General features: G+C 50.0%; 1 protein-coding gene across 3 annotated transcripts in view; it reads right to left on the reverse strand.

Annotated features, from left to right (window-relative positions):
- Dac (dachshund family transcription factor) overlaps positions 1-24770 on the reverse strand; it is a 181354-nt gene that overhangs the window by 73733 nt on the left and 82851 nt on the right. For all 3 annotated transcript variants that reach the window (XM_071774545.1, XM_071774535.1, XM_071774525.1), the window contains exons 3-4: positions 21650-21878; positions 18875-18937 (exon numbers count right to left, since the gene is read on the reverse strand). In XM_071774545.1, coding sequence (XP_071630646.1) covers positions 18875-18937; positions 21650-21878 — 292 coding nt within the window. The remainder of the gene's footprint in view (positions 1-18874; positions 18938-21649; positions 21879-24770) is intronic.

Consider the following 24770-nt stretch of genomic DNA (forward strand, 5'->3'; position numbering starts at 1 on the left):
TTAATTCATTCCGTAGGAGGACGATTCTACCGGGAGGACTTAACATCACGGTAGTCTCTCGTGAGAATACTGAATACTCATTTATTTCGCATTAGATACGGGAAATGTAAACGAATGAAATATACAAATACCGTTGATGTTAGTTATTGTATGTTACCAGCATGTCACGATGACACGTTGACGACGCGGGAACAGGAATGTTAATGCAGGAGGTGATAATTTTTGAGAAGCAAACGCTTAAACGGGATGACGCGGAGGACGATCTTTCTGTCATCGGTCTAGCGAGAGTTCGGAGAGTACTCGTAACCGTTAGCGTCGGGACGGCAGTTAGAGTGGAAATAGCAGGACGGGGCGCGCGTAAAGCGGAGAGGGACCGAGACGATGCTATCTCTTTCGTTAAACGCGACCCACGCAAGCTCCGCGTTGAGCGGCCGTGCCGTTTCGCTCGCGGTTCCATTCGTCCTCGCGTGTACGCACGCAGCGGCCGGACCGGTCGTTTACACGTGCTCCTACATGCGAGATAAGGAGCCCGGCTAATGTTATGCGCCTCGACAAAACGACTGGCGTGTACTCGAAAATCTATAATCAACCTTCTGAGACCTCCTGTTCACGAGATCGGCGATATGCGCACACACGCATGGCGTGCCGTGATTTCGAGTATATTATACGCATGATCGTAAATTAATTGAGATTTTTACAAAATGTAAAAATCTTAAAAGTAAAAAAGGCCTAAAATTCGCCAAATGATTCGTTTCATCAAAGATTAATAAATACGAATAAATTGTACTTTTGGAAGGCTATACGTTTGTATATAAAAGAACCCACGGGATATGAGAGAGAGAGTAATCAGAATAACCGAATAATATTCTTACGTAACACTACCTCCTGTTAATATTTAATGTACTGTACAAACGACTGGACAGAGCGATAGCGTCAGCGGAGAAGATATTAGGTTTCCGTAATAAAGTGTAATGCGTAAGACAAGCCCCGAGTAGAGAAGCTCGTTAACAGATAGCACTTTGAGTGCACCGGTACTATGCGTCATACATCAGAAATGACGTTCGGGGGTATGCGAAGTAGGGGTGCCTAGAAAGGGTCTGAATTATGAAACGGACCCGCCCGATTCTCGAGGAATGTACCTCGTTGTTACCGCTAAGGTATGTGTACGTGTACGCGCGTGCGTGTATCCGTGCGATCCGTACGTACGAGTAGCTTAAGCAACGCGTAACACGGCCAATTTGTATTTTAACGAACCGCTTTTTATACTCGCCGCTTTTACGGTCTCTCGTAAAATACTAGCCGTGGAAATGAGAGAACGCCAATCGCGAAACTACGATCGTTACCCGATTCGTCCGTTTCTCTTCCCGTATTATTTAAGGCGCATCGGAAAAAGGCGCGCAGCAGCCGCGACGTCGAGGAATATACATGGTTCGCGACCGCCGTGTTTTTTCCCCCTCCTCTACCCTTCTTCCATCTCCCTCGTCGTTTCACGGATGTGGAAGGGCGGCTTTCTCGCCGCGGCTGATCCACCCCGCGTTCCATCATCGCCCGCGCGAAAAAGCCTCGAGAGCATTTTTCAATTCTCCGCGAAACTTTACGATAGGCATCTTCCCCACGAGGAACGCGCCCCGCACCCGATCCACGCGCGCGAGAGAAACATTTGTACATAAATCTGAAAATTATGACCCACGCGCCCTGCCTCCGCGCGCGTCCTGCGTCTCGTACCACCCCCATTGGAAAGCAGCATCGGGGGCATATGCCTGCCAACGCGTAACGGAGAGATAACCGCGGGCCAACCCCTCGGTCTGAACGCGACTGCGGACGCACGCACGCATGCAATCCGTGTATGAGACTGCAATCTTGGATACGTGTGCGTCGCGACGCGTTCTCGTCCTGCCAACGTCGCCCATAAAGGCCGATATAAATTAGAATCAGTGGAAAATAAAAATCACTTTCCAGCAATAGGAGAGCCGGAGCTCCGCGAATCGTTCGATTAAGGGCTATCGATGGTCGTTATGGGACTTCTCTTCTTCACGGCGACAGAAAAAAAAAGATACATATAGACAGAGGTCGGCAAGGGCGAGAAGGGGCAGAGAGAAAGGCAGATAGAGCGTGATGGGGCTTATCGCGGTTTCGGATAGAGTCAATCTGCGGGGGTTTCACGCCGCGCCGAATCGCCGGGGCGTTTTTACCCCAATTCCAGTCCCTCGTGGACTTTTTTACGTGCCCTAACCCGCCACTGCTTTCGCTGCCACTTTCACGCGAAAGTAACGGGAGGACTCTGTTTCGTAGCACAGGAAAAAAACTCTTCGATACCCTTCGGAAAGTACTGTACGTCCGAAGGCTTGTATATCCTCGTGAGGCCTTATCCGCTATTCGGATTTACGTCGTACGAAATGACATCGAAGCTACATCATTTCAATATACAGAGAAGCTGATAAGGGACGTTTGCTGAGCCGACGTATCGGCAGACTATAATAATTCCTTATTTCGAAAAAAATCCAATATCTGACGATCATTTGTGCAGAAGAAAAAGCGTATAATAAGAAATCCGCAGAAATTTCAATCGCAGGAGATCGAGAGAACAAACGCGTCGATTCTTCGGGGAGATCATCGAAACTTTCAACGCACGCTATCGATTAGACGGTGTATCAGAACCACGTGCGCGCACATAAATAATTCCATTCCGATTTACCCCTTTTCGTATCGTCGCCCCGAGGCCCGAGTAAAACGGGCGAGATGCAGGCGCGCGGCGGAGGGGACTGTCGTAGCATGGCGCACGATTCTCTGTTCGACGTTCGACGGCGATAAGTCTCCGCCGTTCGGTCGCTCCCCAGCTTTCCTGAACGCCTCGATGCTCAGCCGGCAGGCAAAACGCAAATAAACTCACGGATACCGACCCCCTTCGCCGCAGCCGCCGATGCCGCCAGCCAACCCGCCGTACCTTGCCCCCCTGCGTATCCGGCAGAGTATATTCAAGAAAAATATACCGTGAGAAAAAAATCGAAAGTCAGGGCGCGAGGGATGATCGCACGCGCGACACGAGACAGACTTTTTGTTCTCGCGAGCCAGACATGTGGAACGGAAAAGTGCTCTTATTTGTATTGATGAGAATCCTCTTTCGAATGTTTGAAACCGGTATCTTTTTCTGAGATCAGTTTTCAGTGTCACATGGTTGCACGTGACAAATTTTTTATAATCTGCACCCACTTTAATTATTACCGATTCGACTTCCTTCTTTTGCGATTTGATATTAATCCTATTTTAAAGATTTTTAAATTTACAAAAAAAATTTCTCTCTAAAGCGGAATTGATTGATATATGGATGATATGGTAAACCGTTCGTGATATTCTCATCTCGCTTTCTGGATGCGTACAACGACGTACGTAGGTGCAGGCGACGCGTGTGCGAAAATATACGCGTAAAAGGGCCCTTATCGGGTTTGCGCAAGAATAGGATTCGACGACGCTTCCGAAAGCCATAACCGAAACGGTAACTGCCACCCTCTGACTGATCGAACTTATTCTTTTCCTTCGTGACCCCCGCTCTCGTCGCGTATTCGAGTTCCAGCGATAATATTTGGCTGAAAGGGCGGAGGGGGCCCCGGGATGGCGGCCGCATCATTTTTCTGGAAAATTGAATAGACAAAATCGAATATTTGCCTACTCAACCGACGATTCTCTCCCTATGTCAATTCTTCGATGGAAATCGTTTCGAGAGACAGAGAAAGTGGGAAGATAACGGCAGAAAGATTGAAGACAATCGAAAAGTAACAACCTCGCTCCATATAAAATAACGCGCCATTTGCAGTTTCAGGTGCGACATGCATTTAGCTCTCGTGATACACGTGATACAATAAAAATAAAGGAGATGCGCACTTAATCACCGTTTATTAGCGCCAAACAAGATGACACTCGCACCCTTTCGCCTCGCACCTTCGCGTTTTCTCATCAACCTACGCTTAATTTCTAACCCTTCCGCGCCATCCGAGCGAGCGAAGGGAAGGTGGGAGCGCCGGGAGTATATTAAGCGACACTCGGAATTACAAATAACAAATTGCAATTTGATTCCCCGTGCGCCCGTGCTCGTACGGGTGGGGCGTTTCCGCAGGGCCGAGGGCGCAATTTATCATTAGTCCGCCGACAATTTGGTGACGGCGACCTCCGTTCTCGCAGGGAGGGAAGGACGTTGTGCACGCACGCGAATAGATACGCTTACCGTCGGAGTATCGACACTTGGCGCGTTTCCTTTCTCAGGCTTAGACAATTTACTTTCTACATAAATCGGGATATCGATATCTCGTTATTAATTTGCATCGATTTGCATCGACTTGTTGCGCAAACTTCTTCCGCTGGATTATCATAAATAGCAGGCGAACTATCATTATTCCTTAGATTCGCAATCGAAAGGAAATGAGCAAAGTGCACACGAGCGAATGGAAAACACACCTCCTTCGTGGCGAAAAATACAGCGTAATCGAGAGGTGGTTTCTCTCGCTTGGAATCATCGCGTATTGGGTGATCCCGAATAAACAGAAGCAGGACTAAGCCGGTGGCGGTGAAGGGACCTTCGAAGGACGAGCACACGATGGGTAGGTGGAACGGGAGGGTGAGACAGGAGGCGGACTGAAGCGGTTTATATGGCTACATGGCTAAAGGCGCATCCCCCTAGCCGTATCGATCGTTGACTTTAAAATTCAAAGAGACCGACAATAGCTTCCCTTTCCGACGGGCCTCTGTACTACAATATCATATTCCGTTCCTTTCGTTTCATTGTCTGGTAAAGCCTGCGCTAATAATAAAAGATTGCTACCCTGGAAGCTGCGCCTAGAGAGAGGGAGAGCAAGGAAAAGTACACGCGCGCGCGCACGAGAGAGAGAGAGAGAGAGAGAGAGAGAGAGAGAGAGAGAAATAAGAAGAAAGATATGACCGGCAGAAGAAGAGTGAGAGAAAGGGAGGCAGGGGGGAGGCTTGGCTCGGAAAAGTATTCCCAACTTCGGTGCTACATCATCCAGATAGCCGACCCATAATGCTCCGGTGAAAAGTTCGTCGAATTCTGTGTGAATTTAATATGCCGCGCACGACCGTCCCTTTGTGCCGCCTTTGTTACGCCACTGTCATTCCGCCGCGTGCCGGCCGATTTAACTGCGATTTACGTTCCTTTAACTGTGATTAACATGGGTTATTTTGAATTTGTACTCTAAACTATTCCATAAAGAATCTTTTTTCTCCCTCATAGAAGAATAATGTGTTATTTAAAAGCATATCTTCGATTATACGACGAAATTGGCCACGTGGTTGCAAGAAACGCAGAAGGTAATGCTAGATAACGAGTTAAGAAGACGAAAGGCAGAGATGAAACCGAAAAGGGGGAAATGGTAGATATTCTTCTGGCAAGAAGCAACAATAAAGCCCGTTCAAATTACATAGGTAACGAGGATAGAAAGCGAGATATTTGTACGGGAAGAAAGGGAGACGGTATAGCCGGAGGGGACGTAACAATGGACGATCATATTAAATCATAAATGTAAACGAAGATAGGGCGGTGGGATGAGGAAGATGGAGCTACCGCAGCCCCGAATAATGAAACTCCTCGATGTCCGATCAGAGTCAGGAATATGACCGCGTTTCTATATATCTACGCTTCGTTACTTATATTCGTCGCGGTAAAAGTTATTTTATCGGCATATATTGAATAAATTTTTTTTTCTCGCACGGCAAAAATTTTAATTAATTTAAATTTTTGCTGAAATAAAAATTCTTATCGTGCGTTATCGTAAATGTCATCGAGGTCAATACGGTCTGCTGTATTCTGTTTTTGCAGTAAAAATAATCGCATAAAATACAAGATACTCTCTCGTGTATATACCTTAAGTAATATATGGACTGAAAACAAATCGGCGACCCACCTATGTAGTCACCTGCGCGAATCGCGCAAAACTACATACGCGCAATACCTGAATCGAGATTAAACGTTTCGAGGGATGCGAAATGAAATATTTAGCGATCCACAGGGTCGAAACGAACCCACGCGCGATCGGTGGACCCCTTTGTCGGCGCGTTATAGACATCGAAACGAACAGGAATGCAGTGTAACCCCTTTTCACCGCGTGTCGTACACGTTTGGATTATTATAACGTCGAACGCAGCAATGGACTTTTATCTCTCGATCAAACTCTCTCTCCCTACATAAGTACCGTGCTCTTTCTCTCTTCCTCTCTCAATTCTCTCTCCCGTTCACTATTCCAAATATTTCACAATGGCACACCCGTAAAATTTCTACTTGCCTCAAACAATCATATAAATAAAATCTTCATCGAATGGAATAATCAACAAATTTTTAGTTATTGTTCAATCACTACTAATTACCTACTTTATAAAACGGGTGATCTATTCCGCCTATTAATCCACGTTATCAACGGTTAATCAACGAAGAAAGCGGCAACTGTATCGCAAAATGACTACGCATGGGAAATATGTAAAGGAGAGCGAGGGAAAGGCGGCGAGAGGAGGGGTGGAAGAAAAAAAAAAGATGACGAGTCACTCGCCGGAATGGATTAAGTCGTGTGAATATTGACGCGCGGTGTTGGTTAGATCGATCAGTCGTGTGTTTCACGGAAAGACGGGCGGGCGGACGCGGACGCGGACGCTGAATGGACCGGATTGAAATGTCGGGCGGCGTGAATGGCGGCTTAAAAGAAATACATTAGCGCAATGTGAAGGGTTACTTGAAAATAAACTGGAATAAGCGAGTGCTGCGCGCGGTTACACTCAAACGCCACCGGTTGATGGTGGTGGTCGACCGGGCGCATTCGCTCGCTCTCGCCCTTTCGGCGCGGGGTACTCGATCATTCTTTCAATGCAGAAACGACACGCCACCGAGGGTGAGGTCGACTTTATGGACAGCCCGAGATTTTCCACGAGGCTCGCCCGCGTTTTATCCGCGATGGAAAACAAGAACGATCTCCATTCCAGAACTAATGCGCCCTTTTTTCTTTTCTACAGGCGAGAAAAAGCGTATACATTTTTATCGAACAACGTGTATATTTTCATGGAAATTACGTGTAACAAGAGATGACGTATTATTTTATAAATTATATTTTCAATATAATACGTACAAATAAATTTAAAAATTGTAAACATACAAACTTAAAATATTTTTAATTCGCGACTCGAAAACTCAACATGACCCGTTTATTGAATTGATACGCGGGTACTTACGGCATACGATCGATATCTTCTAGCTATATAATCATGTCTGTACGTCGACGAATCGCAACGGACATTAGACGAAACAGTGATGCAATACAACGGTCAAGCAGGTGCATTATTCCAACGAATGGTTTACGACAATTTTATTGTTGGCCCCTGGTGTTCAGCGGTCGTATTTAACGTTTTATCCCATCGCTTCCATATCTCCCTCCCCCCCTCTCTCTCTCTCTCTCTCTTGCCTCTCTGCGCATCTCTCCCTCAATTCTCGAGAAGGAGAAAGGGTTAGAATTTTATTTTTCAGCTACACACGCGCGTAAAAGGGCTACGGTGGAGGTGGGCCCCTTCGGATCGTTTCATAAAAGTCGTCTGGCACATTCGTTCTCCTAGATTATTGCCCCGTCCGCGAGTCGGCACCGGGACGCGGGATATATTATTTTATTTATTATTTCACTTTAAGGCCGCGTCGCGCCTCTCTTCTCTCGCTTCGCATCGCCGAGGGATTAAGGCGGACGGGCATAAAGTACGGAAACGCCTCGTTTTGCGTCACCTTGGGATCCCCGCGGATACCCGAAGCGCCGTGCCGACGAGAGAGACGCTCCTTACGGAGCCGCTCTCCGTTCTCCGGCCTCCTCGGGAACCGTTCATGCGCGTGGTTTAATTAAGCCAACGTCTACGTATCGTAAAACGCGGGTATACAAAGTTTCGATCGTCGTCTGTGCACGCCGTCGATGCGTATGTATGCAAGCGCGTTCGACCGTAAATAATCTTTAACGCGAGCGCACGCGATTGTCCGATATAATTCAAAGAGGCAGATAATTATAGTAGAGAGAAAAACTCGAGAGACGGCACATACAATATACAATATGTATATATGTATACATATATACATAGATACATACGTACACATATAAAAAAAAATATTGCCTGAAAATTGCTACAATTTCGAGCAAAGATACTCAGGCAACCGAGCGAAGATGAATGCTCGATTCCTTGCTTGTGCTTTTTACGACGCTCACGTCATCGTGTCGCGCGCGTTATCGCATTAAGTCGGCTCGCGCGAGCTTCGTTCAAATTCTTATTCCGCGAGGGGTAACACGAATCGCGCGCTCCCTCCGTAGGGAGGATAGCAGGGGGAAACGACTCTTCGTAAAATTAAGGGAGCCTGTAACACACGAAATCGTTGTAGCACAGTGTCTTTCGCAAGAAGGTGAGGGAGGGAGAGGCAGACGGCAAACGCGTCCGCAGCTGCGACATCGCGAAATTACGAGGTGGCGGTGGGACTCGCCGTGTCGCTCCTTAGAGGAAGCGTTGACAAATGACGGAGGCAACTTTTATTATTTTAGATGTCGGCCCATCAGACGCGGGCGGTTACGGCCTCACGAGCCGCGACGTCGACTGGATGTGTTTTACATACATTTGAGCAGCCCCCGGGGCGCTACGCACCCCCGTTGACAAATGGCCGTGGAGTTTTATTAGACGAACTTTTTAAGGTACTCCCCCGAGCGCGCGGACGTGTGGTTACACTAAATAAAGATAAGCCCCGCGCCCGCACCGAACGCGTTTTTCTTCGCTCTTCTCCTTCGCGTTTCTCGCGATTTCATTTTGTCCTCTCGTTGTACGAGATACCGACGTGTATTTTGTCATAAGCTCCCGAGCGGATCGATTCATCGTCGTGCTTTATCGCGACAATCAACAGTTTTAAGGCGTAATAAAAAAAATTTTATTCGTTTGTTCTGAAAGATTTCATAAAATGGGATTATTCTTTTTTTCCTCGTAGCGAATTCCACGGTCTTGTAAAATCACATTTCACGCCGACGCCGACGCGTCAAACTACCAGAATAATCCTCCGATTTCTCGCGAGAGAAGGCAAGTCGAATGCACGTTTCGCTCGGGAGCATATTTACGCTGGCGATGACAAATGGTTTTTAGCGCTCGCGATGGGTGGATACGAGTGAGCGCTCCGAGACATCGGCGCGAGAGAGAAAGAGAGAAAGAGAAAAAGAGAGAAAGAGAAAGAGGAACGGATAGAGAACGGAGAGACGAGAAGAGGGACAGAGAAGCAGAGGGCAGAAGAGAGAACTAGAGTGCTTCACAGATGCGCCGTGACTGATGATCCCTACTTCCAGATGTACTGTATACCCCCGGTACTTTTATCGGCGCTTGTTTGTTCAGCGAGCTCCGAAATACCAGTGGCAACGGCGTGCCGTCGCAGTGGATCACGCGTGGTGTTGTGCGTTACGTGAAAAAAAAGAACGAAGAGGAAGAAGAAGAGGAGGAGGAGGAAGAGGAGATAGCAATGGGAGAGAGGGAAGCGAAAACGAAGCGAGCGACCGCGATTACCGGCGATGAGAAAAGAAAAAATGATAGTTGCATCAACACAGCGCGCCCAGGCGTATATATATTTATGTGTCGCCTCCGATGTTGAGCTTTCGTCGTGCTCGATGATGGACGTCTATCACGTGAGACAACGTCCGAGGCATTTGCTTCATCATCATCTCCTTTTTCTGCTTCTTTTTCTCTTTGAGCACTCCCGCTCTCTTTTTCTTTCTCTCTCTTTCTCGTTATCGGGCTCTCCGTCCGTTAGTTGCTACCAAAACAATTTCTCTAAAGAGGATTTTTCTTTTCTCGGCATAAGCGCGAGTTTCCGACGAAAAGATTGCCTACATCTCGCGGCGAAAGCAAGCGTCTCGTGTACCGGCGCGGAATTCCGAGCGATCGGGAGGTTTTTCTTGGCATGATATAATCGGCACGTACGCGAGAGTTAACATCGGAAATCAATAGATCCACGGTTCGGATTCTATGTAATAGGAAGGCCTCGAGAAACACGAGAGAAAGTCGATCTTTTCAACCGTGTGCGCGAACATTGCAGTAATGCTCAACGATTCTAGGCGGCCACGATTCAACACTGTTTGCTCTGGCTGGCGAGTACTCGCGCAATTTTCTAGCCCGGGGGAGGCGGGTATCTCGTGAGAGGGAGAGTACAGTACGCGGAATTATCAATTAGCGTGACGAGCGGCAGCCACTCCGCGTACGTGGAACGCGGCTGTGCAAATTGAAGAGGTTACACGGTTTTACATATTTCAACAGATTCATGGTGCGCGGGAGGAGAGGCGCGGAGGAGAACGAAGAGGGAAGAGAAGCAGAGGAGAAAGAGGAGGGCAAGGAGGACGGCGGGAGGAAGAGAGGCGACGATGGAGGGCTCGGTGGCCACTCGAAAAGTGCGGGCGAAGCGTTTTGTCGAGTGTTTTATGGAAAGCTTTAGAATTGTAGATTTTCTCTCTCCCATAGCGCCCGGCTGGATTTATGACGGCCGACGTACGCGCAAACGTACGAGCGCGATGTCCCCTACTTGTGCCAGCCCGCGCGCGACAGAAAATATAAAAGGATATTATTTAAATTCTCGAAAAGTCCGCTTTTTGCACCGACGATGCGCCGGCCCCGAGTGCTTTCTCCGAGAGTGATCGCGATCCTCCATCGTCTCGTGGCGAAGGCAGACGGCGGTGAAAGTATTCCCGCGCCGGTAATCTTCCGCATAATCGATGTCAAAAACATTTTAGAAGCGTTGATCAATGTGGGGCGCGAGGACATAAGAGAGGGACGGCGGCGCCGCAGCAGTCACACGCCAAGTTGCTATTGGATTTCAATTGGAAAACGATTATTCTTGTCGAGTGACCGTGGCTGCCACTTTCGGCTCGTTTGTCACCGAAGCGGAGAACTCCGTTTCTCTTTTCGTCGCGCTGTCACGCGCAGGAAGGGAGATTCACACTCTTCGTTCTCACTCCTTCCTCTTCTATAACAATAAGTTCAATATTTTCTTTCTTTTAATTTTCTTTTTGTAAATCTAAGAAATAGATTTAAGTACATTGTGACACCCAGAAATAACCAAAATGATAAAAAAAATTTGTTAACAAAAACTTGTCAATAAAAATTATTTCAAATATCAACTAAATTTTAATTTCACGTAAGCCCTTTCATCGTAAGTTTCTGGCGAGGAATTATTAGGCGCGAGCCTGGAGATTTCAAAAGAACGCATCGTGCGCGTTTCGTGCATGCAAAACGTCGCGCTGATCAAAGCGCGCGCGGGGTCGCCCCGAAGGAAGGGAGAATGTGGACGACGAAGGCAGAAGAATCTGATTTCGGGGGCGCAATCGTCGGGAATGCAAAGCACACACGGAGCTATTTGATCTGTATGCATATCGTAACAGCTCTCGCTCTCGCGCTCTCGAGCCAGAGCGCATGCATCGACGGCGACGCACATGCACCGCCGTTTGCGAGAGAGAAGAGGGGAGAGAGCGACGAAGAGGGTAGTGTGGGTCCGACCCCGCGGGGCCAAGCGCGTATTTACGGAAGGGTCGCTGATAACACGCCGACGATTGTGTCCACACACCTCCACCTCCGTGTCCACGCACGTACGCGCGCATGCACGCACGTAAGGGACGCGCACACGCGCGAGCGGAAACGCTCGCCCGCGCGGGACGAACACTGCAAATATTAGTTCATTACCAAAAGTGCCAGTGAAACCGAGGCTGCGAATGGGTAGCACCGCGGAACCGCAGGAACGTTCGTCCGCGGTTTATTTAACGACGCCCTTCCGGCCGCTTTTCAATTAACCGCCTGCCGCTCCCGCTCGCCCGCCCCGTCCCCGTTGACCGCTCCTCCGATAGCCACCTCTGCGCTTGAAACTCCTTAATTTCTTATCTTCGTTACGTGCCGTTCTTCAACGAGATTCGTTCGAAATATCTCGATTCTTACTCCGATTTACAGAAGTTCCCATAAAACTGGTACCTATAGAATTACGAGGGCCGAATCGATAGCGAGAGAAAAACCCACGACGGGATGAGAGCGCGTGGAAGATACACGTTCGCCGGAAGTGCAGCGAGGAATCGCATGTCGCGGGAGTATAAATAAGAGTACATCAGCGCGCGTGTAACCCCTCACTCGGCCGTGTCCGGAGCTCCGCACTACGTAATATACTGACATGTGCGGCGCCGAAGGGGAACCATTTAATAACAATATATCTTGGCTGGCCGCGCGATACCGCGCGAAAAATACGCGTCTATGAGATGAAAGGTGGCAACAAAAAACAGATATTTTAACGTCAAAATCACTTAGTTTAGTTTCTAATTAAAGCATATAAGGATTAAGCACATAATTTAATTAAGATATCCGTCTATAAACAATTATAGACGGATATCTTAATTAAATTTTAACTAAGAAGGCGAGTTCAAATAGAGATCACACACATAAATGCAATAAAATGCAATAAAATGTACATAAACTTGTGTTTGATGCAAGTGGTATAAATTAAATATACTTTTGATAAACTAAATGAAGCAATCCATTATCTGCACCTTAAACAAACGCGTAGTCAAATGAATAAAAAATGGGGAAACGTGTTTTTTAAATTTCGCGATAACAGACTAAACTGCGAGCATCGCCGGAGGCCTCATCTAGGCGGTGTGTTCAACGGCAAATAAAAAAACGACATGATGATCGCAAGCTCGTTAGTCAGCCACTACCGATGCCGCGACACGAATAGCGCACGTCTCGCTGAGAAAATATCCGACGAAAGACGGCGACTTAACGAGACGAGAGCGAAGAGAGTGGGAAAAAATACTGTGGAGAACCAAGGAGGATGACAATTTCACGGTACATTAGTGTCCGGTAGGAGTATCCGGGGGACATGTTTGCGGACGGCGCGAACTATAATTATGTTTTTAATTAATCATCATTTTGTCGGAGCGCCGACGAGGCCGACAACGACGACGTGGACGCGTTGAAGTCGCCAACGTCGCTCGCGTCCCAAAGTTTGCTCGGTTTGGCTCGTTACCGGCCGATGACGTACGTTCTAATAATGCACGTTGGCGCAACATGACACCTCCCCTTCTCTTTCTCTCAACCGGATGATTCCCTTCGATCCCGTAATACCCGTCGTCGGTCCCACCATCCCTTGTGCAACGCAGTGGTATGATGCTTGCACCAAAAGCCGCGAGCCCTCTCGTCTCGCTTGTATCTTCAACGTAAATGACTCCGAAAAAGCGATTGCTGCACGCCCAAGAAAAATTGTATCGTATAATATTATTCCGCGAAAAATAATCTGCCTCTATTATTTATTGCATCCATCAAAATTCCTTTACTTTCTAGCAAAATGCCGCATAATATTAGCAAAGTATTTGCATATAAAAGTGACTCGTTGTCGTCGGCGTTTCCCCGAGCGTTGAGGGATTAATTATCATTTCGGACAAACGATGTCACGGCACTTTCTGGAACGTCCGGTCGATAAATAATTTAGTCGAGTTAATAAAATAAATGTCACTCAGCCCCTCTCCCGGGCGCTTCCCGCCCTTCCCGCGGCGCTTTCCCCCTCGGGAGCAACCTGTCGTCTTTCCTCAAGAAGGCGCGACTACCTCGACTTCAACTCGCTCGGCCGAGAAGTTTACGAGTCGGAAGATTTACCGTTGATGTAACAAGCACGTTAGCCCTGTGTGCCCCTTCTTTCCAACTCGCATTGTTTCCCTTCCCCCTTTCTCGAGCTCGAGCTACCGGAATCTGCTTTTATATCACTTTTCATTACTCGCGTGTATCCCATTAATCCATCCCATGCCGCTTTATTTTCTCGCTCAGCGCTTTCGATCGACGTCGACGCGCGACTTTTACGATTTCCTTTCGTGCCGCGTCGCGATCAATCGGGACGTGCGCGCGGCTGCGACATCGTCCCGTGGAGGGATGATCGATCCATTATCATCGTTCAGAGAGGATGTGAGGGACCTACTTCACGACCGTTCGGTCACGACAAGATCATGACGTAACTTGGTCGTCCCTATGTCCTTAGAGCGCGCCATCATCGATAAGCGGCCGATAATCGGTTCGGAGAAGGGCCCGCCGATTGATCAAGTTCGCCGAACGCGAACTCACCGGGCGGCTGTCGCGAATCGATTGTTTTTTGGCTGACTATCCGTGCCGTTCGTCGATTTCCGTGCGCGGGATCTCCCTTTGAATCACGCGAGCCACGACGACGCTACGAGAGGAGCGCATCGCGCAAAAAATAGTCGGGCTAATTGTCGTCTGTTGCTGGGATTAGATCACGGGAACGTCAAGCATAATCGATCGACGAAGAGCGATCGAAGGTGACCAGGCGAGGAATATATAAGCGATTGGCGATGAATTTTATACCTGCTCCACGAGCGAGGCTCGAACCCGCTCTCGTGAAATTAAGGCGACCCTAAAGCCCGATCGTGCATCCTCTCCCCTCTTTTCCGTCTCTTTCTTTTTCTCTTTCTCTTGAATACGAGGTGCAGATCGTGTTTCTTTAAATATCTGAGTAATTGCCCAGTCAATCGCGCCCGCACACCGGCAATTACGCGCGAAAATTATGTCGGGAAATTACTGGGTGGGCATATAGTGGAAGAATCGAAGAATACGATACAGCGGAACAGCGCGCCGGAGAGGAGACGGAAGAACGAGAGTGATAGCGTGACTAACGCACGCTTTGTCAGCGCCGGGATAATCGCACAGCGATTCTCGCGCATAATTTACTTTACTTTGGCGCAATTTGCCATCTTGCAATCTTGCCCGGATAAAGTCCTCCACCTATGCGTATATATTGAGACGCGAGAACGGTCTCCACCGTCGGCAGACGGCGTTCTGATGTCCGCGCTTGCGGATTATTCATAAAAGAAAACCGGTATAATCAGCGGAGCAATCATCATCATCATTGCTAATGCAACGTAATAATACGTCGTAACAATTAATCGCGACAATCAGTCGAGCGGTGTACGAAAGAGAATAAATTATAAAGCTGTAGAACTGCCAGAGAGAGAAACAATCGGTGATGACCTTCGGTAATTCGAATTCGCGTCGATATACGCGCAGTTAAGCGGACAAGGCGGAAAACGTCGCGTCGCGGCGCATCATGTAATTATGGGGATTCTCGTGGTGGCATGCTGACAGCTCGAAGCCCGGACCGGTTGCCGCGTAAACGGTATTAATCACAATGCGCGTATTTGCGCGCACGTCGCGTCGCTGCCGTACGTGTGCCGCTCGTGTAACTATAGTTACTCCGTAGGTGTTTGCGCCGTGTGCCTGTCCGCGCGCTGACAGTTCGTTTGAACGCAATTAGCGTGCCGCTCGCGATGGTAAGAGAGCGAGAACGGCTCTCGGCTATCGTCCGCGCGATCGCCGAGTCGAATTAACCATTTCGCCGCGCTCGTCGCGCGGCGATAGACGAGGCCGAGCCGATCGTTCGACAGCCGGGGCCGATTTTGCGCCGAGATACGTTATTTTTTCGACCTGTGCTTATCCGGCGATTACATGATAAACGCCTATTCCTACGTAATTCGCGCGAAATGGCGTGTATTCCACTATCAAGTTTCTTATTATCAAGTTACTCGCTAGGCAATAGTATGCTGTACAATAATGGTTAGCCGCGGGCATGATAAATCAGAATGCTAAAATGTAATAATGGATGACGATGCGTGATACTGCATCACTCATACGTGTACAGTTTAATATTAATTAAAGAAAAATAATAATAAAATTCTATATTATTCAGACGTTCACATAAGAAATGCTTGTTAATATCAATTTACGTTTTACATTCCATGAAACTTCAAGTTCAAGTATTTATTCTTGGTCTTTTTGTTAATCAGATGAGATAAAACGTTAACGTGCGCATCGAACTGAGACGAATCGTTCATATTAAACTAAGTGTTGTACTAAATGAGTAGGATAATCTCGATCGTGCCATTCCCGAGATACGACTCGACGTTCGACGTCGGCGGTAATCACGCGCGGTTATCAAAGCGGCAAGAAGTGAAATATCTTACGACGCGTTTCGACGTGTCCGTCGTTTTACGTCCGTCGTCGGTGTACTTCTTTGTGGACGCGGTCTCGGCAGCCACGAAACCATGACCGTAAATGTAAATGGGCGACGTCATCTCGCTGGCACGGCGCAGGAGGGATAAGACGGAGAAGAGGAGGAAGCGAGAAGCAAACCCCAAGCGCGCGGTGGAAAGAGAGGGAGAGAGAAAGGAAGCAGAAAGAGTCGATCGTAACGATGAGGCTCAACTTTATGAATATTATTTTCCAGCAGATGTCCTGGACGATAGGACGTCGTCGCCGTCGTCGTCGTAATTAATGACGTCGCGGGCGCGACGGGGAGGGTGGCTCCAAGTTAGGTTGAAGAGAGACGACGAACGGGGGGAACGAGGTACGGAACGAGGGTGGCGCGGGAGGGGACGGGCAACGGAGACGCGGAGGCAGGCAACGCGTAAGGGGATGCCTGACGATAAGGAACCCGTAGGAAGGCAGCGAGAAACTGATGGCGGATGGTAGTTGGACAGCGACAGACAATGCGCCTGAATTATGCCGGAATGACTGGGTAGTTTTAAAGCCAGGAAGCCGACATTAGCGCATTGATACCGAACATTCTGACTGCGGGGAACCATTAATATTACTTACTTCATAACGCGCGAGCCGCCGCCACCGCAGCGCGCCGAGGGTCGACGGGAGCGCGATGGAAGCCGCGCGTCTCTCGCAACTCCGCCTTCATCCGCTCGTAACGTCTGCTTATCCGCCAGTCATATATATCCAAAATTCGATTCAATATTCGATATCACTCGTGACGAAAAAGAAAATGATCGATGGATGCAACTATGACGATGTCGATGTAAAAATTGGCAACTGTACAGCTGTTACTCCTCTCCTTCGAATGCGCGAAATAAGGTCGTTATTTAGATCAAAAAAATATTCTGATAAATCTTATCCCGCATCTAAACCACCGACGTGGACCATCCGTGAACGGACTTCACCGTGACGCGGGATTAACGAGATTTAATTGACTGAACTGGCGGATAGACTTAAGGGGAAATCGGAGTTTTCCTCCGAGCGAGTAGATCAAATGGATTAGCGGGAACAAATCATCGGGATTAAAACGCGGCGGCGTTTTGGGGGTGAGCAAGGGTGAAACAAACGGCAGAAGGAGTAACGCAGTCTTCGGTCGCAGGCTGCGTTCTGCGAACGTTGTAAAATCAAAAGGACAAACAATTAATAAAGCCGGCGCCGTCGATTAATCAGAATTTAACTCGCAGTTAAATACTCGAGAATCGCCCTCGGCTGCGCGGCTGCTGGCGCGTATCTCGAGGGAACGAACGAACGCGCGGGCCACGCAGGATAAACAAAGGTTTACATCAGTGTCAGTCGCAACAAGTCCGAATTCGTCTAGGGTTCTCGCCATGAATATTCACGGTGCGCTCGCCGGTCCGCCGCCCTTCCACAGCAAACCACCCCCGTCGCTCTCGCTACTCCGTTTCCCGGCCCCTCGTGCCCCCCATACCTCCCGACCCGCTCCCAGCATCCACGGTCCGCTCCCCGTGGCCTCGTGCCCATTTACCACCCCCTGCGATATCCATCGAACGGCCACCAGTCAAAGGCTGAAATCACAATACGCGTTTGTCCGGTTGACGAAGTCGACGGTGGGGTCGACGGTAAAGCAAATAGAACGAGAGAGAGAAAGAGAAAGGGCGGCGCACAGGCGGCGGGTGAGCGCGTGCGGGGGCCGAGTGAGTGGTTGGCGGCGGGGGCTCGACCAGTGGTCATTGCCTTTGAATTGGAAATTACGTTTCGGACGGCCAAGTGTCGATTTTCACCCCCCGTATTAACGGCTCTCTGCCAGACTCACCGTGGAGGCGCGAGGACCTGCTCCGTTCTCTCGCACCTCCTATTCCTCCTTCGGTGAGGGTGAAACGGAAGATTTTCGAGATGCGTCGTTCGGCGCACCTTTCTTCCCTCTCATCCTTTTTGTGTCTCGCAACCTTTCGTTTTTGCGGAGGCAAACGACAACGAGCTCAAAGGAGAAAAAGAGAGCGATAATGAAGCAGAGTCTGTGCTACTTCGCACCCTCTCCGCCTAGGTCGACGAGGGGGTGTGGGTGCAAAGCCCCTTTCCGAAATCAACCCTTTCGGAGCAGCAATGGCTCGGCGAGCGCGAGTATTTCGCAGGCACTCAAATGATTTAATCCCCGAATGATGGACGGGCACGTCGCGACGATGATCTGCGTGCCGTGAAGTGACAAGTGGTTAGGATCACGCGGAAACCTCGGTGGCTCGCTCTCCGGCCGCGGCTGTGTTGGTGTCGGATGAAACGGAGGCCGTCGGTCGGTCGGATGGATTTTGCGGCGGATAGGAGAGGGATAGAACGCACGGTGCGGAGAAGGAGAGCAGAGGGGGTTACGCGCGAGCTCTCGCACCATACAAATCATGTCGGCATTACTACGTCAGGCCTGGACTCAACTTGTCGCGCGACCGGAAACTCGATACCGCTTCCCCGGATAATACTGATTTATCGGAAGTGCAGCGGCGGCCTAGGCCGCCGGCGTCATCGAGCCCGCCGTTCGTGTTGCGTTCTGTATTTTTGCTGCCATCCGTGATGTAGCGCGATTTTTCCGGCTAATCGAGAATTACGGGTTCACGGATGAACGGCGTTGCGCGAGCCCCCCTCTCCCCCACGCTCGGGCGTTATCACTCGCGCCCCTCGAAATTTCTACGCACCCGAAATTTCTACGTGAAAATGCGAAGACCGCGGACCGTAGTCCGGCACGATTTTCTTTTTTTTCTCCCACCATATCTTGCTTATTTTCTTTTTAATACGGTTTTGGATGTCCTACCTTTCGAGATGTTTGACAATATCTTCGTAGGCAGCTCGGCAGTTTTCCCAAACCGTCCCGGACCTGTGGAGCACAAAACAAAAGGCGGTTACGACACGGACAAAATGGAAAAGAAAGCCTAAGCCTCGGCCGGAACGGCGATCAAACCAAAAGGGAAACGAAAGAAGAAACGCGTCGTTCGGCGATCGTGGTGGAAGTCGCTTAATCGCGAGGCGTCCTCCTGCGAGAGGACACTGATTAAGAGTCCTTGTTCCGTACCGTCCCGTCTCGTCTCTCGATTACGACACGATTCCGACCGTTGCCGAACGCACCGGGAATGAAGAACCTTTGATGTCGCTGATTAAAAAAGAGATGTCAGCGCGGCAGGAGCGGAGTTAATTTGCGACTTAGAATTTCGCCGGTCGTGAAAGCAAAAAAAAATACAAGAGGAAGGAATGGATAAGTTAATCAGGGGGGGAACGAATCTTCGTTTGCGTAATATAAAACTGAAACGGAAATCAGATGGCATCGACCGCGTTCTGAAAATGCCTATCCAAATACATCATCCTGAAGAGAAGTTCCTAATGTCAATACGCCTGACACGGTTTCCACGGACTTACGTTGATAATTTTGCTGTATTTGCACGGGCAGGAAACGGATCTCGATGACGATGGGGGAGAAGCGAGGAAGAAAAGCGAGTGGTAGATGCAGAGGAAAGCCGTACGTGTCGTCCGTAGAAACTGGTCGAAAAGGTCACGAACGCAGGGTGACGAAAGGCCGGGGCCGGGGAAGTTGGACGAAGGAGATACGGCAAGTTAAGGGGTGGCGACAAAGCAGGACAGAGTTGAAGAGGGGGGGACGGCGGGTGGACGCGGTGACGGTGGTGGCGTCGGTGTCCCAGGATGGGGTTGCGTTGAATTAATCATATTCCGGTGTTTGTCGTGGCGCCCCCAGACGTAATCCGTCTTACCTCCCGATCTCTCTCGCTCGCTCGCTCCTCCGCCGCGATAGATTTGCATTTTAATTAAAAGCAAAGCGCTGAAATCATAATGCGAAACGTGCGGCGCCGCCTTCGCCGTGTCATTATACACGCCCGCGTGTGTGCGTGTACGCGCGCGTCCGCTAGCGGCTAGCACACACGCACACGTTTTCTCGCACGTTGCTACACCCGCTCACGGACGCACGTTACGTCGTTAAGAAAGATTGAGACGCGTTAAAAATCCGGAGCGCCGGCTCCACATTAAGAATCTTGCCCAGCGCCCTTGTCGAGTTTATACCCGAAGTACGTAAGTGAGATCTAGTCGAGCGACGAAAAAAATATCTCTTTAACCTTGCTTCTTTCATATCTTTGTCTTCAATCGTTATTTCGCCCGACATGGTAACGAGAAATCATTCCCCGCTGCTCGATCGCAAAACCGACCGAAACGAAGAAATGATCAAATCCCTCTATCTGCCGCTAAATCCCGATTTTCCGGGCGTGCGCCGCCTAAAGCGAACAGCTCGAGCAAAGGGGGTAACGGTTAGTAGGATGGGGCTAATTACACGAGGCGGATGTAATCGAAAATTAAGGCGAGTCTCCGTATCCTCGAAAGCTCCGGCCGGCTACGGGAGCGTATCGCGACGCGCGGCGAGCGGGAATGTACCGAGAGCATCTATTAGAAACGCGTTAACAAATGCCGGGATTAGCCTCCCGTCTACCCCCTCGAGCAAGGACGAGGATGCTGCTCCTTTGGTGCTCCTTTCTCTCTCTCTGTCTCTCTTACGCTTCCTCTCGTTTCTCCTCGGTTCTTCGCGGCTCTCCACACACACTTCACGAAGCCGAATAAGCCACGATATTCGTCTTGGGACTGCGCGTAACGCGGCAAGGATTTGCCGTCCCAAGAAGGCCTTCGCGTCTTCAAAGATGGTCTAACGCCACAAGAGGGTAGACCTAAACGCTAGTAGAATCTCAAGGTCGATCCGAATCATGAATAATAACGTCGTACGAAACGCGTACTTGAGACAACGCGAGAGATCCCCCACGTTTTCGTAGTATGCAAAATTAAATCATTTCTCTTCATTATTATTTTCCAGAAACAAACGATTTATTATATACAATCAAACTTCACGTGATCAGTAAAAATTCAATAAATTCACGTAACACTCGCTTGATCGTAAGTACATCCAGGAAACGAGATTAATCATCGACGCGTTAGTGCGCGTCGCAGTGGAACGTAATCCAAGCCGAGTAAATGACGGGCGTCTGAGAAAGCGAAATCGAAGGAAGACACGAAGACAAAAGAAGGAGGGGCCTAGGGTAACAAGGAGAGAGATGCAAGGAGGAAGAGATCAAGCGGTGTCAAGACCCCTCGGATTTCCACGGCTTCTCGCCGTCTTTTGCCAATCCTCTTAAAGTCGTATTCTTTTGGCCTCGCCGGCCAGAGAGATCGCCGTGAGGCACTCAGAACAAATAAATCCAATTTTCGAATGAGCCGTCGATTAGCGTCGAAAGCAGGTGTAAAACTGGAATCGAAGAACGGAGCTCGGAGCTATATAACTTTTCCGAGAAGCCCCGAACGAGAGTTCCGCTCCTCGTCGACTTACCGTGCCTCTCCTCGCGCCTCTATTACCATCTCGTCCGGCACGACCTGTCCCCGGCTCGTAAACTTCGGGGAGGAAGTTAATGAAAATGTTTCCCGCTGCGAGGAAGCGCCGCTTCCGGAATATCGTCGCTCGCGAGAGAGCGACCGCTTGCGGTTTCTCGTCGCTCCTGAGCGACGGCGAGATGAACCGAGAAAGGAAGGAGGGAGGACTCACCTCGCGAGGGCTTCCATATTCGTCATATTCGGGTTGACCTTGAGACCCTGCTCGGCCCGAGCCTGTGCCTGCGCTTGTAGGTGATGCGGCAGACTGGCCGGTGACAGGATGGCGGTGTGTCCGGCACCTGGATGCCCGCCGAGTTGCATGAACTGCATGTGACTCAGGTGCGTGGGAGGGTGATTGTATCCATTCGCCAGAAGCGGTGATTTCTCCATCCTTGGTACATCTGCAAGCAGAATATGTATACGCGTTTAAAATCCCGTTATCGTACGATTTAAACAACGTACGCAAACGTGATGTATTATAACCCTTCTCCCTACCCTCCCGCGAAGAAACTGCGTAAATTCAATTATCGATCATCCTCCGCCTTTCGTGGCTGCGGCAATGGCCGAGAGGAAACGGGAAGAAGGCCCATGAGACGAGAGAGAACCAAAGGCTGACTGGAGAAGGGGGAGAGGGAGAGAGCGGCCATGTATCCGGATTTCACCGGAATCGGGTGAGACGTGTAGCTCCTGGCGAGCCAAGGATAAAGAGCGCTTTTGCGGGCTTGATGGATCGCCGTGCCGCTTAACCAAATATCAATCACAACAGGCGGCGGCGCGTAGCCTCTGCATATAATCTGCGCGTTGATTCGCGCGTCCGCCGCTAGACCCGTGTGTTTGCGCGACGCCTTAGCTAGCCACCGTGATGGATACGCTCGCGAATCCGTGGGGCCCCGGGTAGACCACCGAGCCAGGGTTTCATCGCCCTGACTGTATCGATGCCTCCCCCTTTCCCTCTGCCTCTCGCCGTGTCGAGCTTATTTCCCATATATTCGATATCGAACGTGTGGTAACGCGCCTGTATTATTCTTCGTGGTTCGCCGTCACCCCGAATCCTCGATTTTTCAAGACAAGCGCGACCAATTCTTTCCCTTTCTCTCTCTCTCTCTTTCTCTCGTTAGTCGACAACGTGGTGCGATAATGTATGCGCAGTCACGTTTTTTGATCGATGCCGCGTGTCTCCCGTCGCGGGGAAAGCTCGCGAGAAGTATACGACGGGACGTCGCGCGCCATGTTATGCTATTTGTTATGCCAACACGCGGTGCCGATATCGATATGTTTCCTCCTCGAATATGTCTCGGCGATCTATATGCGATCTTATATTATGCACTCGGATGACGTAGATTCACTCCGGCGTCTAACAATCACGTTATGCGTCTGCCCACGGCGTTCTCCGCGAGTGAATGCACACACCCATTTAAAACGTGTCGAGGTCATTCCTTCCCGCTCGGGCGAGGATGAAATCTCGAATTCTTTCCTAAGTGGCCTCGGGTAAACTCGTCGGTCTCAGGGGGCTCGCGGCGTTCTCTATCGCGATTTATTACGTCTTTCTCGGAACCGTCATCCGCGCCGACCTATGAAATATTGGATAAACTATACTGTTGTCATTGCCAGCCCGACCCGGCGCGTACTTTCGGGGCCCAGATCGTGCACGAGAGAGAAGGAGGACCAGAAGAGGGAGAAGCGGGGGTAGGGGTATGAAATGAGTGGTGCCTATTCATTACAAATTATCTAAATGGCAGTGATTTCGGCGGACCGGCTGGCCGTTTGACGAGTAAGTGGCGGGTTCGCCGGTCCCAGTGACTGTCATTCCGTGCCGGCCCCGGGCCAATTGGCAGCCAACGGCCGGCGGGCGACCGAATCGTCCGACAACCACTGCGAGACCCGGCCCATGACCGGCCCTAAAATTGGACTTATTACAACTTATAGAGCGCGATTTGAACGCTCCGCTCAATAACATACATTATCCCCAATCCATATGATTTAATGAAATCCCTCTAAACTCGCCACTTAGCCTCAGTACCTTCTCGCGCAGCGCCCCTTTTTGTATATGTGCCCTCGCGCAGACTGGCACGTATATGCGCGAAAGGGAGGAAGGGCAAAACCGAGAAACGGGCACAAAAGCGAGGGAGACGGGCGAAGAGGGGGCACGTCGGGGCACGTTCCGATCATTGTGGATACCTAAAACGCTCGTTTCGCGATTTTACAGTCCTGACAATACGTATTTACCGACTACAATGCATGCAGCGTCGGCATTCCGCGATCGATGAAGACGTTTCGAGGTCCTTGACGCGTGACTCTCTACGCACAACTCTCGCCCGTCTCCCTCAGAGACAGAGAGAGATGAAAACGAACGCGGGCGCGTCCTTTTTTCTTTCAACATCGTTCGGTTTAACTCATTCCGTTCGTAATAAACGAGCACCCGCTTGCGAGCGAGCGAGCGAGTGGACATGCGACGGGCGATTATACCCGAAAATCGACATCGCGTTGCGTTTGGTAAGAACAGACACCTTTCGAGAAGACATCGGGCAAAGGCCGGAAAGAAGGGGGCCGCTCCGGGCGGCTCAATCACCCTCCGGTCGCTGGTACCCTAAGCCAAATGCGAAAGACGATAAAACACAATTTGAGCTAAAGACTGCACTCCTACCCCGTCCCATGCCCCCGCGCAGACGATGAGCGCCCCCCCCCGCCGCCTCCCCCGGCCCTTCCCCTCTCGGAGCTGATGAGGTGACAACCCATAATTATACAGACCGCTTTCTGTCTGGGGCTGACTGCGGTGGCATGCAGAGGAGAGGCCTCCATCATCCTCCTCCGTTCTCCTTCGCTCTCGCCCCGCCGTCGCCTCATCTCTTACCTCCCACCCCCATTTCCTTTTCTCCATTCTTCTCCGTCTCTTTTCCGTTCCTCTCCCTCCTCATCTGCGTCTCCTCCTTTCGCCGTTCTTCTCCATTTTCTTCTTCTTCTTCTGTTTCTTATTCTCAAGTTGGTCCAGGAGGTTCCGGGCCTCAACCGCCCTGACGCTTAATAGTGATACGTACGTTTTCTTCACGTAAGGAAGAGTCGAAGGTGGAGCGAGTCGAAGCGAAATGACGGAGAGGGAGGAGGCAGGCCGACCGGAGTAGTCGCTTCCACCCGTGCCATGCCGTCCCGTGCCCGTAGGAGAAGAATAACTTCTGCTACTTCTTTCCTGGTGTTAATTACAAAACGCGAGAATAAATTGCCGGACTAAATGAGTGCCCGGTATCTCTCGTCGGTCTCGTCACGTCTCTTCTTTCGTCCTACGACTCGCCGCCGCC

The sequence above is a fragment of the Temnothorax longispinosus genome, chromosome 1 (assembly GCF_030848805.1).
Source record: "Temnothorax longispinosus isolate EJ_2023e chromosome 1, Tlon_JGU_v1, whole genome shotgun sequence".
NCBI lineage: Eukaryota > Metazoa > Arthropoda > Insecta > Hymenoptera > Formicidae > Temnothorax > Temnothorax longispinosus.